The 18,670-nt window shown below is 40.8% G+C and overlaps 1 protein-coding gene across 1 annotated transcript in view; it reads right to left on the reverse strand.

The window, feature by feature from the left end:
* LOC128641573 (cytoplasmic phosphatidylinositol transfer protein 1) overlaps window positions 1-18,670 on the reverse strand; it is a 333,217-nt gene that overhangs the window by 152,874 nt on the left and 161,673 nt on the right. The window contains exon 2 of the mRNA XM_053694112.1: window positions 13,805-13,953. Within this exon, the coding sequence (XP_053550087.1) occupies window positions 13,805-13,953 (149 nt within the window). The remainder of the gene's footprint in view (window positions 1-13,804; window positions 13,954-18,670) is intronic.

An 18,670-nucleotide genomic window follows, 5' to 3' on the forward strand; every position in this document is an offset into this window, starting at 1 on the left:
ACGAAGAAAATTGATAATAGGAGTAAATAAGAAAGTTGATTAAAATTGCATGCTCTATCTGAATCACAGAAGAAAACATTTGGGTTCAGTATCCCTTTAAGTTTAATATAGAATATCAGACTGCAGAATATTAATAAAATGCCCGGTCTTATATTGCAACAAATGTTGCCAAATGGATTAAACAATATATGTTGCCAGTTTAAAGGGACAGTAAACGTTACAAACTACTTTAAAAAAAACAAAAAAAAAATATTGCCTTTACACAATAAATCTATCTAACAATGCAGAGCAGATGCGCTATGAAAGCGCTTTAAATGTCTATTAAAAATATATCATTGCTTGGCTTCCCTGGCCGCCCACAAAGCTGTTAATTTTTTCTCTGAGTGATGCCAATCAAAATCAAACACACAGCCAATATACACAGTAGGAGCATGCGTTCACTCTTCACCTGCGCAGGTGAGCTGGCTAGGAGTACTGCGCATGCGTAGGACATGAGGGGATGCGCGCTGTCAAGCTTTATGAAGACGGACGTTCCCTCTGCTGTTGGCTGCAGGGGCCATGATGGAATAAAAAAAAAATGCTAAAGTGTGTTAACACAAAATAGACTCTGCATTTGTGAAAAACAAAATTTATGCTTACCTGATAAATGTATTTCTCTTGTGGTGTATCCAGTCCACGGATTCACCCATTACTTGTGGGATATTCTCCTTCCCAACAGGAAGCTGCAAGAGGATCACCCACAGCAGAGCTGTCTATATAGCTCCTCCCCTAACTGCCACCTCCAGTCATTCGACCGAAGACAAGCAAGAGAAAGGAGAAACTATAGGGTGCAGTGGTGACTGTAGTTTAAAAATAAAAAACACCTGCCTTAAAATGACAGGGCGGGCCGTGGACTGGATACACCACAAGAGAAATAAATTTATCAGGTAAGCATAAATTTTGTTTTCTCTTGCAAGGTGTATCCAGTCCACGGATTCATCCATTACTTGTGGGATACCAATACCAAAGCTATAGGACACGGATGAAGGGAGGGACAAGGCAGGCGCTTAAACGGAAGGCACCACTGCCTGTAAGACCTTTCTCCCAAAAATAGCCTCCGAAGAAGCAAAAGTATCAAATTTGTAGAATTTAGAAAAAGTATGAAGCGAGGACCAAGTCGCCGCCTTACAAATCTGTTCAACAGAAGTCTCATTTTTAAAAGCCCATGTGGAAGCCACCGCTCTAGTGGAATGAGCTGTAATTCTTTCAGGAGGCTGCTGGCCTCATAAGCTAAGCGGATTATACTTCTTAACTAAAAGGAAAGAGAAGTTGCTGAAGCCTTTTGGCCTATCCTCTGTCCAGAGTAGACAACAAACAATGCAGATGTTTGACGAAAATCTTTAGTAGCTTGTAAATAAAACTTTAAAGCACGAACCACGTCAAGATTGTGTAATAGACGTTCCTTCTTTGAAGAAGAATTAGGACACAGTGACGGAACAACAATCTCCTGACTGATATTCTTATTAGATACCACCTTAGGAAGAAACCCAGGTTTGGTACACAAAACTACCTTATCTGCATGGAAGATCAGATAACGGGAATCACACTGCAAGGCAGATAACTCTGAAACTCTTTCGAGCCGAAGAGATAGCTACCAAAAACAGAACTTTCCAAGATAAAAGCTTAATATCTATGGAATGCAGAGGTTCAAACGGAACCCCTTGAAGAACTTTAAGAACTAAATTTAAACTCCATGGCGGAGCAACAGATTTAAACACAGGCTTGATTCTAACTAAAGCCTGACAAAACGCCTGAACGTCTGGAACATCCGCCAGACGCTTGTGCAAAAGAATAGACAGAGCAGAAATCTGTCCCTTTAAGGAACTAGCTAACAATCCCTTCTCCAATCCTTCTTGGAGAAAAGATAATATCCTGGGAATCCTGACTTTACTCCATGAGTAACCATAGGATTCACACCAATGAAGATATTTACACCATATCTTATGATAGATTTTCCTGGTGACAGGCTTTCGAGTCTGAATTAAGGTATCAATGACCGATTCGGAGAAACCACATTTTGATAAAATCAAGCGTTCAATCTCCAAGCAGTCAGACGCAGAGAAATTAGATTTGGATGGTTGAAAGGACCCTGAAGTAAAAGTTCCTGCCTCAGCGGTAGAGTCCAAGGGGGAAGGGATGACATGTCCACCAGATCTGCATACCAAGTCCTGCGTGGCCACGCAGGTGCTATCAAAATCACCGAAGCTCTCTCCTGCTTGATCTTGGCAATCAGACGAGGGAGCAGAGGAAATGGTGGAAACACATAAGCCAGGTTGAAAGACCAAGGCGCTGCTAGAGCATCTATCAGCACTGCCTAGGGATCCCTGGACCTGGATCCGTAACAAGGAAGCTTGGCGTTCTGACGAGACACCATGAGATCCAGTTCTGGTTTGCCCCAAAGTTGAATCAACTGTGCAAACACCTCCGGATGGAGTTCCCACTCCCCCGGATGAAAAGTCTGCTGACTTAGAAAATCCGCCTCCCAGTTCTCTACTCCTGGGATATGGATAGCTGATAGATGGCAAGAGTGAACCTCTGCCCATAGAATTATTTTTGAAACCTCCAACATTGCTAGGGAACTCCTTGTTCCCCCTTAATGGTTGATGTAGGCTACAGTCGTGATGTTGTCCGACTGAAATCTGATGAACCTGACCGCAGCTAGCTGAGGCCAAGCTTGAAGAGCATTGAATATCGCTCTTAGTTCCAGAATGTTTATCGGAAGGAGTGTCTCCTCCTGAGTCCACAAGCCCTGAGCCTTCAGGGAGTTCGACTGCACCCCAGCCCAGAAGGCTGGCATCTGTTGTTACTATTGTCCAATCTGGCCTGCGGAAGGTCATACCCTTGGACAGATGGACCCGAGATAACCACCAGAGAAGAGAATCCCTGGTCTCTTGATCCAGATTTAGTAGAGGGGACAAATCTGTGTAATCCCCATTCCACTGACTGAGCATACAGAGTTGCAGTGGTCTGAGATGTAGGCGGGCAAACGGCACTATGTCCTTTGCCGCTACCATTAAGCCGATTACTTCCATACACTGAGTCACTGAAGGGCGAGAAGTAGAGTAAAGAACACGGCAGGAATTTCGAAGTTTTGACAACCTGGCCTCTGTCAGGTAAATCTTCATTTCTACAGAATCTATCAGAGTTCCTAGGAAGGAAACTCTTGTGAGAGGGGATAGAGAACTTTTTTCTTCGTTCACTTTCCACCCATGCAACCTCAGAAATGCCAGAACAATGTCTGTATGGGATCTGGCGATTTGAAAATTCGACGCCTGTATTAGAATGTCGTCTAGGTAAGGGTCTACTGCTATACCCCGCGGCCTTAGAACCGCTAGGAGTGACCCCAGAACCTTGGTAAAGATTCTTGGTGCCGTAGCTAACCCAAAGGGAAGAGCCACAAACTGGTAATGCCTGTCTAGGAAGGCGAACCTGTGAAACTGATGATGATCTCTGTGTATCGGAATGTGCAGATAAGCATCCTTTAAGTCCACGGTAGTCATATATTGACCCTCCTGGATCATAGGTAGGATGGTTCGAATAGTCTCCATCTTGAAGGATGGGACCCTGAGAAATTTGTTTAGGATCTTGAGATCTAAGATTGGTCTGAAGGTTCCCTCTTTCTTGGGAACCACAAACAGATTTGAATAGAAGCCTTTCCCCTGTTCCTCCTTTGGAACTGTGTGGATCACTCCCATAACTAGGAGGTCTTGAACACAATGTAAGAATGCCTCTCTCTTTATCTAGTTTGCAGATAATTGTGAGAGATGAAATCTTCCTTTTGGGGAAGAAGCTTTGAAGTCCAGAAGATATCCCTGGGACACAATTTCCAACGCCCAGGGATCATGGACATCTCTTGCCCAAGCCTGGGCGAAGAGAGAAAGTCTGCCCCCTACTAGATCCATTACCGGATCGGGGGCTGATCTTTCATGCTGTCTTAGAGGCAGCAGCAGGTTTTTTGGCCTGATTTCCTTTATTCCAAGCCTGGTTAGGTCTCCAGACCGGCTTGGACTGGGCAAAATTTCCCTCTTGTTTTGTATTAGAGGAAGTTGAAGCTGCGCCACTCTTGAAGTTCCGAAAGGCACGAAAATTAGTCTGTTTGGTCCTTAATTTGTTGGACCTATCCTGAGGAAGGACGTGACCTTTTCCTCCAGTAATATCAGAAATTATCTCCTTCAGTCCAGGCCCGAATAGGGTCTGCCCCTTGAAGGGAATGTTGAGAAGCTTAGACTTTGAAGTAATGTCAGCTGACCAGGATTTAAGCCATAGCGCCCTACGCGCCTGAATAGCAAAACCTGAGTTCTTAGCCGTTAGTTTGGTTAAATGAACAACGGCGTCAGGAACAAATGAATTGGCTAGCTTAAGAGCTTTAGGCTTGTCAAGGATATCATCCAATGGGGTTTCTACCTGTAGAGCCTCTTCTAAAGACTCAAACCAGAAGGTCGCAGCAGCAGTGACTGGGGCAATGCATGCAAGGGGCTGGAGAATAAAACCTTGTTGAATAAAAAATTTCTTAAGATAACCCTCTAATTTTTTGTCCATTGGATCTAGAAAAGCACAACTGTCCTCGACAGGGATAGTTGTACGCTTCACTAGAGTAGAGACTGCTCCCTCCACCTTAGGAACCGTTTGCCACAAGTCCTGTGTAGCGGCATCTATAGGAAACATCTTTTTAAAAACAGGAGGGGGAGAGAACGGTACACCTGGTCTATCCCATTCCTTAGTAATAATTTCTGAAAACCTCTTAGGTATTGGAAAAACATCAGTGTAAACAGGCACTGCGTAGTATTTATCCCATTTACAAAATTTCTCTAGGACTACAATGGCATCAGTCATCCAGAGTTGCTAAAACCTCCCTGAGCAACATGCGGAGGTGTTCAAGCTTAAATTTAAATGTAGACATATCAGAATCAGGTTGAAGTGTTGAAGTGTCCCACAGATAGAAGCTCTCCTTCTTCGGCTTCTGCACATTGTGAGGGTATATCGGACATAGCTATTAAAGCGTCAGAGAGCTCTGTATTTTTTCTAGCCCAAAAGCTGTCTTGCTTTCCTTGTAACCCTGGCAGTTTGGACAATACTTCTGTAAGAGTATGATTCATAACTGCCGCCATGTCTTGTAAAGTATACGCAATGGGCGCGCTAGATGTACTTGGCGCCCCTTGAGCGGGAGTTAAAGGCTCTGACACGTGGGGAGAGTTAGTCGGCATAACTTCCCCCTTGTCAATTAAATCTTTTAAAGCCAGAATATGGTCTTTATAACTTATAGTAAGATCAGTGCATTTGGTACACATTCTAAGAGGGGGTTCCACAATGGCTTCTAAACATAATGAACAAGGAGTTTCCTCTATGTCAGACATGTTTAACAGACTAGTAATGAGACCAGCAAGCTTTGAAAAAACTTTAATTAATGTGAAAAAGCAGAATATAAAAAACGGTACTGTGCCTTTAAGGGAAAAAAACAAACACAAAAACTGCAAAACAGTGAAAAAAGCAGTTAACTCTATGAAATTTTTACAGTGTATATAATAGACTAAAATAGCATTGCACCCACTTGCAAATGGATGATTAACCCCTCAGGTTCAAAAACGAAGCAAAAAAACGGTAAAAACCGTTATAACAGTCACAAGCAAACTGCCACAGCTCTACTGTGGCTCCTTCCTTCCCATAAAACGACTTTTGTAGGCACAAAAACCCTTTACAGAGGTCCAATATGACAGGGGACTCCTTCAGGGAAGCTGGATGTCTCAGAATGTAAAAAACAACTGCGCAATTAGAGCATGAAAATAGGCCCCTCCCACCATCCACTCAAAGTCAGAGGGCCTTAAAAAACTATTCCTAGGAGTAAAATAACAGCCATGTGGAAAACTAGGCCCCAAATAAAGATTTATCACCTCAGTAAAAAAGTTCCTTTATATATATAACGTTTTACATACTAAGCCATAATAAAAAGTAATATGAAAATTACCCTTTACTGCAAGCATGATGCCAGTCGTTATTAAATCACTGCAATCAGGCTTACCTTAACTATATCAGGCACTGTCAGCATTTTCTAGTTCTTATCATCCTCTAGAAAAAAATATACTGAACATACCTCAGGGCAGTTAATTCTGCAGGCCCTTCTCCCAGCTGAAGTTTCCCCATACTCTTCAGTTATGTGTAAGAACAGCAGTGGACCTTAGTTACAACCTGCTAAGATCATCAAAAACCTCAAGCAAATTCTTCTAATTTCTGCCTGAGGTAAAAAAACAGTACAACGCCGGCACTGTTTAAAAATAAACTTTTGCTTGAAGATAAACTACACTAATTCACCACATCTCTCTAGCTACTTCCCTTGTCGAGAGCTGCAAGAGAATGACTGGAGGTGGCAGTTAGGGGAGGAGCTATATAGACAGCTCTGCTGTGGGTGATCCTCTTGCAGCTTCCTGTTGGAAAGGAGAATATCCCACAAGTAATGGATGAATCCGTGGACTGGATACACCTTACAAGAGAAATAAAGATTGTTTTCTGTGTAGTAAATGTACCAGATGTGTTTGTTATTAATATAGTACACGTTTGCTACAGAGCAATCGCAATATTATAAGTAAAACACAATTGTGCTATCACATTTGCAATATTATGAAATATACATTATGCTAACACACAATCACCTTCTTAAAATAAAATAAAATCACGCCTTAGAACACAAGATTTTTACAATCACATATAAAAGTTATCATTCTTATTCTAACATTATACCATACAATACATACACTAAAACAATACACTAAACATTGTGGGCTAGATTACAAGTGGAGCGCTAAAATATCACAAGATAATTAATCAGCCATTACAAGTGGCTGGTTATTGCTACCGCAAACTCATGATAGCAATTAGTGCTAAAAAATAACCAGAGATCAGATCTCTGGTTAATTTTATAAATCTGCCCCAAATACTGCACTAGGCAGTATTTTGGGGTTAAAGTTGGTAGGAGTGGGGTGTTAAAAAAAAAAAATGACACTAAAAAAGTGCCTTTACATTGCGGTCTATGAAAACTGTGTTCCCAATAAATATATATGTGTATGCTTATATAAATATATTTATATAAATATATATGTATATACTGATATACATATATATCTACGTGTTAATATGTGTATATACACATATTAACACATAAATATATATGTATATCAGCATATACATATATATTTGCTGCCATCGCTGCGCGACTTACCCCCTTCGCTAGCGCTGAAGTTCTGATGCCGTCTCTGATTAGAACGAGGCTCCCATATGTCAATGGAAGCATGCTCTGTGAACTTGCATTGCTGTGAACTTGTAATACCAGCACACATTAGCTTGCGCTTACATTACACAGTGGCGCGCAAATACCGATTTCATTAAAGCAATATTTAGCGATCCACTTGTAATCTGACCCTGTATATACATATATCATACAACCTCAATCCCCCAGCTCTTATACGTGTATTATTGATATGATTAATGCACTATTGTATTGTAAGAACCGAGTTTCTGTTTATTCATGTATATTGTATTGGATACAGTAATGTGTAAAGGAATCATTTGCATTACACCTTCAATGTAGGTGGCGATTCTGTCAGTTTCAGAGAAGCATCGCCACCCACTGAAATGTATCGTAAGGCGCCTCTCTGTCAGTACTGTCATTTCTTTAGAATATTTTGCCGGCTTTCGAGACATAAATACATAGCCCGCCCTCTTGAATATTTTGCAGCATCACAACACTTTCGATCATCAGGGCCTGAGTTACTGCGGACACCTTTTTTGCGGCAGACTCTGCAGTGCTTTTGTGGGACTTGTTTGCGTGCAGTGGGAGGAATCCTACCTGGGAAATGCCTTGCAGAAAGTCTTATGATGTTCTCAGGTTGAAAACATTGGGAGTTTGCGGGCTGCTGCTCAAATAAAATATCTGTGACAATATTTATTAGGTCGTCCAGGTAAGTTACTTTGCAGTCTGGGCCTTACTACTTGCATAATATATAGGAGTTGAAGACTACCATTTGTGTGAGGTTTATGGCAACTTTTTATACCAAATGGTGGTTTTGTGGTCTCACCAGGTATGGCTTCAAACACTGGTCAGCCAGGTTGACTCCCCCATATGTATTGTAATCAAGGACGCACTTTGGTTTGTTCTGTTACTGGCTCTGTGGCTTCATTGTGCATTGTGAATAAAAAATGGACATCTTTCTTGTCCGTAAATCTGAGCGCCAAAAGTTTGCCCTGAAAAAGCAAGAACACAGCTTCAGGGAAGCGCTCGGACATCTGCTCAGTGTGTTAGTCGGCAAAGCAGTGATCTTTGCGTAAGCACCACACCCTCTCTTGAAGTCACACTGACGTATCCTGAATCTGTCAGCTGTACCGGTGCAGTAAGAGGAGCGTTCCACCGCCGGTAAGGGCGAACAGTGACCCAAAGAATAGTCCCAGACTCAGATTAGTGCAAAAATTAAAGCTGTATTGCTTGTATTGCTGGTTTCAAAATCCAAGTAAAAAAGGCATATAATGGGTGAAAGGACAGGCAGCAAAGAACTGGTCAAACGCATTTCATATATTACAACATATCTTCTTCACTGAAGTAGATATGTTGTAATATATGAAACGCATTTGACCAGTTCTTTGCACTAACAAAAAATACATAATATATACCAAACCAGCTTTAATTTTTGCACTAATCTGAGTCTGGGACTATTCTTTGTGTCACTGTTCGCCCTTACCGGGTGCGTTGTTTGTTGTTGTTTATTTCCTGATGTAAAGCAGATGTGTTTCTACGCTTTTACTGGGGCCGCACCAGCTGTTGGGGAAATCATCTTCTGTTTTTTTAAATTGTGCCACAAGCACAAGTGTCAAAATAAAACACATTTTTAAATAACTCAATACTTGTATAAAAATCGTCCAGGTTTAAATGGTAGCCATTGTTAAGAAACAGAAGAATAAGTTCCATTCTATATTTACACTTTTGATTATAGGTTTGATTATAGGTTCCTGGAGGGTCTAACATGCTGTCTCTTCGTCTAAATATTCTTAAGGCACAAGTATATCCTGATGTACAATTTGTAAAATTTTACCCCATAGCAAGTCCTTTTTGAATTGCTTCAACAGCAGCCTCCCCTCCATCCGCCTGGATGGAGATGGATGTCTGGACTTCAGGAACCGTGAGTAGATATTCTGGGGTTAGTGTTAGGTATTTTTTTTTAATTTTTGGGGTGGGTTTTTTTCAGATTAGGGCTTTGGGCAAATTGTAAAAGAGCTGAATGCCCTTTTAATGGCAGTGGAAAAGAGTGGAATGGGGGGTTGGTTGGGTGGTGGGTTTTACTGTTGGGGGGACTTTGTATTTTTTTTACCACAGGTAAAAGAGCTGTTTAACTTAGGGCAATGCCCTACAAAAGGCCCTTTTAAGGGCTATTGGTAGCTTATTGTAGGTTGTTTTTTTTTATAGGGCTATTAGATTAGGTGTAATTGTTTTTAAATTTAATAATTTCGTTTATTATTTTTGTAATCTTAGTTTTTTTTATTTTTCGGAATTTCGTTTTTATTATTTTTTGTAATTTTCTATTTTTTAAATTTTTTAGTAGTGTTAGTTTTTTTTAAATTTCTAATTTAGATTTTTTAATTGGTAGTTTTTTTTTTATTTGATTAGAATAGTAATGTTAGGTAAATTTATAGTTTAAACTTAGTTTTTTTTTATTTCACAGGTAAGTTTTTATTTAAAGATAGTTACATTGTAATTTTAATTTAAAGTTAGGGGGTGTTAGTTTAATTTAGTGTTTTGCGATGTAGGGGGCGGCTGTTTAGGGGTTAATAGGTTTATAGGTGTCATGATGTCGGGGAGCAGCGGATTAGGGGTTAATAACTGTATTTAGTGGCGGCAATGTTGGGGAACAGTGGATTAGGGGTTAATAGCTTTTATTCGTGGCGGCAATGTTGGGGAGCAGCGGATTAGGAGTTAATAGCTTTAATTTAGGTGTTGGCGATGTCTGGGAGTGGCAGATTAGGGGTTAATAACTTTATTTAGTGGCGGCGATGTCAGGGAGCGGAGGATTAGGGGTTAATAGCTTTTATTAGTGGCAGCGATGTCGGGGAGCGGAGGATTAGGGGTGTTTAGGCTAGGGAGTTATCTTAGGGTGTTAGGTTTAAATGAAACTCTCTTTTTCCCATAGACATCAATGGGGTTGCGTTATAGCGATTTGCCATTTCGCACTTCAGGTGTTAGTTTTTTCAAACACTTTCTCCCCATTGATGTCTATGGCGGAAAGCGTGCACAAGCATGTAAACTCAACCCTTGGCTTTTGGGCGGTATGGAACTTAACCCACAGCACAAGGAGGCTTTTCAGTAACTCGTAATGGCAGCGCTATGGAGAATGGAATAACGCAATTTTTTTAGCGTTATTTTCACAACCCTGTTTAGCGTAAAACTCATAATCTAGCTGTATTTAAGGTATTATTAAAAGTATTTTTTAACTATCTAAAGCACTGATCCCCACAGATCACAATGCTGGCTATAATGATCACACCGAATGCTGAAATTTTTATTAACTATTAAATAAATGTTTTTCGAAAAACAAAATCATCCCTGATCACCACAGATGATTGTAATAATCACTGTGGCTAAGCTGTTATGAAAAGGTTAATTTTCATTTTTGTGTGTGACACTGGTGATGTTGCACAATGGTTTAGCACTTTGTATCAACAGTTCTGTTTCTCTCAACTCTCTCTGAAGCACTGAGAGATGGAGGGAGCCAGAGCTGCAACTTTACTGTTTCTGTTTTGGATACAGTAACCATGTGATCGCTATGATTCGCTATGACATCGATCACGTGACTGCCCTTGGCCCCGATTGTCCTCAGGCACACTGCCACAGTTGCGAGGCAAGTTCAGGCTCTGCGGGATGGATGAGGGAATGTAGGGAGATACCTTATGAGACAACTAAAAATGACGGACGCATTATTACATCACTAGGGTCCTTAAGACCAGGTTTTTTCATGATGTAATTGTGCGCCCATTTAGCTGAAGGGGTTAAAAGGTTGGAGATCCCTGCTGGACACCAGTGCAGAATCACTTTCCTACAATCATTAAAACTTCGTTTGAAAGCTGACACTTTCAGATGCCAAAATAAACAAAACTGACTTTGAGACCTGGAGAAGGGAGGAAAGTCTTAAATGCTTCTTTCTATCTATCTATCTATCTATCTATCTATCTATCTATCTATCTATATATCTATATGTTTGTATCATTGAATTCAGTACTCACAAGAAGTTTAACAACTACTGTGCCAATTAAAGTCGACATTCTGGGGAGTGGGACTCAGAGTATATAAAGGGGTGGAAAAATACCACTAAAGTTTACTAGTCACTGGGTAAAAGTTACTAGCCAAGAGGGAAAAAGTTACTACTTCAATCAAAAATAAAGAGAGGAAAACATAAACATAATTTCACAAATCCGCTGCAATTTCTTACTCTTCTGGAACTAGTGGACAAGTACAAATCTCACCTATGCTTTTATATTAAAATTGAGATCCCACATTATGATCACATTCTGCTTAGCCATTCACCAAATCACATATAGATGTATTAGGCTGAGGAGAAGATAATCTAGATATATATTAGGCATCAAGGCGGCTGCTTTTCAAAGCCGGATTCCTTCTTCTGAAAGTGTCACATACTAAGATCTGTTCAAATTCAGATATTAGTGTCTTGCACTTTCACAAGAAGAAATCCGGCTCCAAAAAGAGCCGAATGCGGCAAGTGGCTGCATTCTTCCACATTAGGAAATGATCTGAATGCACATAAAATATATATATACAGGTGGCCCTCGTTTTACAACGGTTCAATTTACACCGTTTCAGAATAACAACCTTTTTTTCAGTCATGTGACTGCTATTGAAAAGCATTAAGAAGCAGTGCATTTATTAAAATAGCCAGTAGGTAGAGCTGTCCGCTTGTGTCGCAGCAAAGCCAAGCAAGCTGAAATTAATCAGTTTAACCAGACCTGAGCTATTGAGCAGATTTCAAAGGAACAAGATCTTCCTGTCTATAAATCAGTCCAGATTGGAATGCATAGAGAAAAAAAAAGTGAAGTCTGTGTTGTGTGATTATTTTATTAGGTTTATAATGTTGTTTAGCAAATGTTTTTGTTCATTTAACTTAGTTTAATTATATATTCTGTGTTGTGTGATTATTTTATTAGGTTTATAATGCTGTTTAGCATTTACAACCATTTCTTCTGGAACCTAACTCCGGCGTAAACTGAGGGCTACCTGTATATATAGAGTATATATATATATATATATATATATATATATATATATATATATACACACAGTATATGTAAAATACAAAAAGGCATGCACTCACTGGATTAGTGAAAAAGTGCTTTAATTAGCACATCAAAAAAATGTGTAACGTTTCGGGGATCAATCACCCCTTCATCAGACCATATGTATATGTAGTAGACAAGTAAATAATGCTGCTTATTTCCTTTATTTTACATTGAGTGGATTAGTAACTTTTTTCTTTGCTCCTGATATAAACATACCTGGATATCAGCATAGGTTTATGTGGGTGTGTATATGTGCGTCAAAGTGTTATTCATATCATCACATCAATGAGGTTGATAATCTAAGTACAATTTAATTTGGTAATTATATATATATATATATATATATATATATACACGCATGGTGCATGAGCTAAACCATTCTAAGGGCTCCATGTACTAAGCCGTCAATTCATCCGTCATTTTAGACGCGGATAAACTCGCCGTTACTCGCCGCGGGCGAAATGGTGTCCGCTGTCACTATGTACTAATAATCCCCCAATAAATAGACAAGTCTAGCCCGCCGCGAGCAGTGGCGGATTATTGATAAATTTGACGCCTCGCTCGCCGCGACTAAGCTGATGTACTTAACTTTCAGTTGAATTGTCTGGCCAATTATTAACACGTGACATGCAAGGTGTCACAAACATCATAGTAGTCGCGGGAATAGAATTTTGCTCCTATAAAAGTTCAACTTATCTAAACAACTTTATTATTGTTCAAAATGTTTTGAAGAGTGATAACAGAGCGTTATTTTTGTAATATTTATTTACAATTTGGATATGGCTTCATCTGGATCTGATAATATATAAATATTAATATAAAAATAATTATAAAGATTGACAACTATACAATACAAATTTAAAATATAGATTACTCTTTAATTACAGTCGACAAATTTGGCGCAATTTATGTACATGGAAATGAGAGACAAATTAGACGCCAGTTATGCTGTACAATGCTGATATTACTGCCTTTTATATATGTCTAGACTGGCGTCTAGATTGACTTTCCTATTGTTTTGTACCTTGCCCGCCACCTAAAAGGTGGCGAGGCAAAAATAACGAGGTGGGAGCGGAAATTGTAGCGAGCGGACAAATAGATTTTTTAGTACATTCGTTTTTGGCGAGTTGGTGGTCAAATGTGTCTAATTACAGTGAAAAATGGAGAGGTAGCGAGGTTTGGCGGATAAGTACGCTCGCAATTTTAAAGATGCGAGTTTGAACATAGTTGACGACTTTGTACATATCAGTTTGCGAGTTTTGACGCGAGATTTGTTGCGGGTAGCTCGCTGACTGCTTAGTACATGGAGCCCTAAGTCCCTTTAGGGAGAAAAGTGTTTTATAAATAATAAAATTATTATTAGCACATAGTGGATACAATTTGGTTAAACAGAATTCCTTTTGCATTGCCGAACTCAACTGACAATGAGAACATCACTCACCTGGATAGGTGCACACGCTTCTCTGTATACTGTCCTGAACCATGAACGGGATCATGATGTGGTCTGTTCTCCATAACCTCTACCCCCTCGCCTCTGTCACTCTCTTGGTGGCTATGTCTGCTGATAGTATACAGCTGCCCAATTCTGTACTGTTAATGAGAAAGTCAAAGCAAACATTGTCACCAGCTGAATGTCATTCAAATGTTTTAACCCCCCCAAAAAAAACAAAAAACTAAAACCATTACATAGAATATAATCACTAAATGGTATTTTTCTTGCTGCACTAATTCTGATAAAATAGAACTCTTTGAAATAAACTTAAATTGTTCTCAAACGCATTATATTGCTAATAATTTTTGTCTCAAAGGGAAGATAATATTGCAAAACTCATTTACTAAATAATGAAGCCAAAGGGCTTTGGGACTTAAAGGACACATTACTCAAAAATATTCTATCGTCCATATGAAAAGGCAAATCTATTGTTTGCATATATTTGTTTGCATATAAACAATTAAAGCTAAAGTCTTTTTTAAAAAAAAAACTCAATTTATGCTTACCTGATAAATTTATTTCTCTTGTGGTGTATCCAGTCCACGGATCATCCATTACTTGTGGGATATTCTCATTCCCAACAGGAAGTTGCAAGAGGATACCCACAGCAGAGCTGTAATATAGCTCCTCCCCTAACTGTCATAGCCAGTTATTCGAACGAAAACAACCCGAGAAAGGAGGAACCATAGGGTGCTATGGTTACTGTAGTTTAAATTTAAAAATTACCTGCCTTAAAATGACAGGGCAGGCCGTGGACTGGATACACCACAAGAGAAATAAATTTATCAGGTAAGCATAAATTGAGTTTTCTCTTGTAAGGTGTATCCAGTCCACGGATCATCCATTACTTGTGGGATACCAATACCAAAGCTAAAGTACACGGATGAAGGGAGGGACAAGGCAGGAACTTAAATGGAAGGAACCACTGCCCGTAAAGCCTTTCTCCCAAATATAGCCTCCGAAGAAGCAAAAGTATCAAATTTGTAAAATTTTGAAAAAATATGAAGCGAAGACCAAGTCGTCGCCTTGCAAATCTGATCAAAAGAAGCCTCATTTTTAAAGGCCCACGTGGAAGCCACAGCTCTAGTGGAATGAGCTGTAATCCTTTCAGGAGGCTGCTGTCCAGCAGTCTCATAGGCTAAGCGGATTAAGCTTCTTAGTCAAAAAGAAAAAGAGGTTGCCGAAGCCTTTTGACCTCTCCTCTGTCCAGAGTAGACAACAAACAAAGCAGATGTTTGACGAAAATCTTTAGTAGCTTGTAAGTAAAACTTTAAAGCACGGACCACGTCCAGATTGTGTAACACAAGGATGGAACAACAATCTCTTGATTGATATTCTTGTTAGATACCACCTTAGGTAAGAACCCAGGTTTGGTACGCAGGACTACCTTATCCGTATGAAAAATCAGATAAGGAGAATCACATTGTAAGGCAGATAGCTCAGAGACTCTACGAGCCGAGGCAATAGCTACCAAAAAAAAAAAAAAAAAAAAAAAAAAAAGGACTTTCCAAGATAAAAGCTTGATATCTATGGAATGAAGAGGTTCAAATGGAACTCCTTGAAGAACCTTAAGAACCAAGTTTAAGCTCCATGGTGGAGCAACAGGTTTAAACACAGGCTTGATTCTAACTAAAGCCTGACAAAATGCCTGAACGTCTGGAACATTTGCCAGACGCTTAACTAGCTGGCAATCCTTTTTCCAAAGCTTCTTGGGGAAAAGATAATATCCTAGCAATCCTGACCTTACTCCATGAGTAACCCTTGGATTCACACCAATAAAGATATCTATGCCATACCTTATGGTAAATTTTCCTGGTGACAGGCTTTCGTGCCTGTCTTAAGGTATCAATAACTGACTCGGAGAAGCCACGCTTTGATAAAATCAAGCGTTGAATCTCCAGGCAGTCAGCCTCAGAGAAATTAGATTTGGATGGTTGAAAGGACCCTGAAGTAGAAGGTCCTGTTTCAGAGGCAGAGACCATGGTGGAAAGGATGACATGTCCACTAGATCTGCATACCAGGTCCTGCGTGGCCACGCAGGTGCTATCAGAATCACTGATGCTCTCTCCTGCTTGATCTTGGCAATCAGTCGAGGGAGCAGAGGAAACGGTGGAAACACATAAGCCAGGTTGAAAGACCAGGGCGCTGCTAGAGCATCTATCAGTGTCGCCTTGTGATCCCTGGACCTGGATCCGTAACACGGAAGCTTGGCGTTCTGGCGAGACGCCATGAGATCCAGTTCTAGTTTGCCCCAACGATGAATCAGTTGTGCAAATACCTCCGGATGGAGTTCCCACTCTCCCGGATGAAAAGTCTGACGACTTAGAAAATCCGCCTCCCAGTGCTCTACACCTGGGATATGGATAGCTGATAGGTGGCAAGAGTGAATCTCTGCCCAGCGAATTATTTTTGAAACTTCTAACATCTCTAGGGAACTTCTCGTTCCCCCTTGATAGTTGATGTAAGCTACAGTCGTGATGTTGTCCGACTGAAATCTGATGTACCTCAGAGTTGCTAACTGAGGCCAAGCCTGAAGAGCCTTGAATATCGCTCTTAGTTCCAGAATATTTAATGGAAGGAGAGACTCCTCCTGAGTCCACGATCCCTGAGCCTTCAGGGAGTTCCAGACTGCACCCCAACCTAGAAGGCTGGCATCTGTCGTAACAATTGTCCAATCTGGCCTGCGAAAGGTCATACCTTTTGACAGATGGACCCAAGATAGCCACCAGAGAAGAGAATCCCTGGTCTCTTGGTCCAGATTCAGTTGAGGGGACAAATCTGTGTAATCCCCGTTCCACTGACTGAGCATGCATAGTTGCAGCGGTCTGAGATGTAAGCGTGCAAACGGCACTATGTCCATTGCCGCTACCATTAAGCTGATTACTTCCATACACTGAACCACCGAAGGGCGCGGAATGGAATGAAGAACCCGGCAGGAATTTAGAAGCCTTGATAACCTGGACTCCGTCAGGTGAATTTTCATTTCTACAGAATCTATCAGAGTCCCTAGAAAGGAAACTCTTGTGAGTGGGGATAGAGAACTCTTTTCCTCGTTCACTTTCCACCCATGCGACCTCAGAAATGCCAGTACTACGTCCGTATGAGACTTGGCAATTTGGAAGTTTGACGCCTGTATCAGGATGTCGTCTAAATAAGGGGCTACTGCTATGCCCCGCGGCCTTAGGACCGCCATAAGCGACCCTAGGACCTTTGTAAAGATTCTTGGGGCTGTAGCTAATCCCAAGGGAAGAGCTACAACTGGTAATGCCTGTCTTGAAAGGCAAACCTGAGAAACCAATGATGATCTTTGTGTATCGGAATGTGAAGATAAGCATCCTTTAGATCCACTGTAGTCATATATTGACCCTCCTGGATCAGTTGTAGGATGGTACGAATAGTTTACATCTTGAACGACGGAACTTTGAGGAATTTGTTTAAGATCTTTAGATCCAAAATTGGTCTGAAGGTTCCGTCTTTTTTGGGAACCACAAACAGATTTGAGTAAAAACCCTGTCCCTGTTCCTCCTTTGGAACTGGATGGATCACTCCCATAACTAGGAGATCTCGTACATAGTGTAAGAATGCCTCTCTCTTTATCTGGTGTGCAGATAATTGTGAAAGGTGAAATCTCCCTTTTGGGGGGGAAGCTTTGAAGTCCAGAAGATATCCCTGGGATATAATTTCCAACGCCCAGGGATCCTGAACATCACTTGCCCACGCCTGGGCGAAGAGTGAAAGTCTGCCCCCTACTAGATCCGTTCCCGGATAGGGGGCCGTTCCTTCATGCTGTCTTAGAGGCAGCAGCAGGCTTTTTTACCTGCTTACCTTTTTTCCAGGTCAGGTTTGGTCTCCAGACCGTCTTGGATTGAGCAAAAGTTCCCTCTTGTTTATTATTAGAGGAAGTTGATGCCGCACCTGCCTTGAAGTTTTGAAAGGCACGAAAATTAGACTGTTTGGCCCTAGATTTGGACCTGTCCTGAGGAAGGGCATGACCTTTTCCTCCAGTGATATCAGCAATAATCTCCTTCAACCAGGCCCGAATAGGGTCTGCCCCTTGAAGGGAATGTTAAGTAGCTTAGATTTTGAAGTCACGTCAGCTGACCATGATCTAAGCCATAGCGCTCTGCGCGCCTGTATAGCAAAACCAGAATTCTTAGCCGTTAGTTTAGTCAAATGAACAATGGCATCAGAATAAAAGAATTGGCTAGCTTAAGTGCTCTAAGTTTGCCAAGTATGTCATTCAATGGAGTCGCTACCTGTAAAGCCTCTTCCAGAGACTCAAACCAGTACGCCGCAGCAGCAGTGACAGGGGCAATGCATGCAAGGGGCTGTAGGATAAAACCTTGTTGAATAAATATTTTCTTAAGGTAACCTCTAATTTTTTATCCATTGGATCTAAAAAAAGCACAACTGTCCTCGACAGGGATAGTAGTACGCTTTACTAGAGTAGAAACTGCTCCCTCCACCTTAGGGACTGTCTGCCATAAGTCCCGTGTGGTGGCGTCTATTGGAAACATTTTTCTAAAAATAGGAGGGGAAGAGAACGGCACACCTGGTCTATCCCATTCCTTATTAATAATTTCTGTAAAACTTTTAGGTATTTGGAAAAACATCAGTACACACCGGAACTGCAAAGTATTTATCCAGTCTACACAATTTCTCTGGCACTGCAATGGTATCACAATCATTCAGAGCAGCTAAAACCTCCCTAAGCAACACGCGGAGGTGTTCAAGCTTAAATTTACCTCTAAGTTCAGGTAGTCTGGCTAATACCGCTGACAGTGTATTATCCATGACTGCCGCCATGTCTTGTAA

This window comes from Bombina bombina, chromosome 11 (genome assembly GCF_027579735.1).
Source record: "Bombina bombina isolate aBomBom1 chromosome 11, aBomBom1.pri, whole genome shotgun sequence".
Lineage (NCBI taxonomy): Eukaryota > Metazoa > Chordata > Amphibia > Anura > Bombinatoridae > Bombina > Bombina bombina.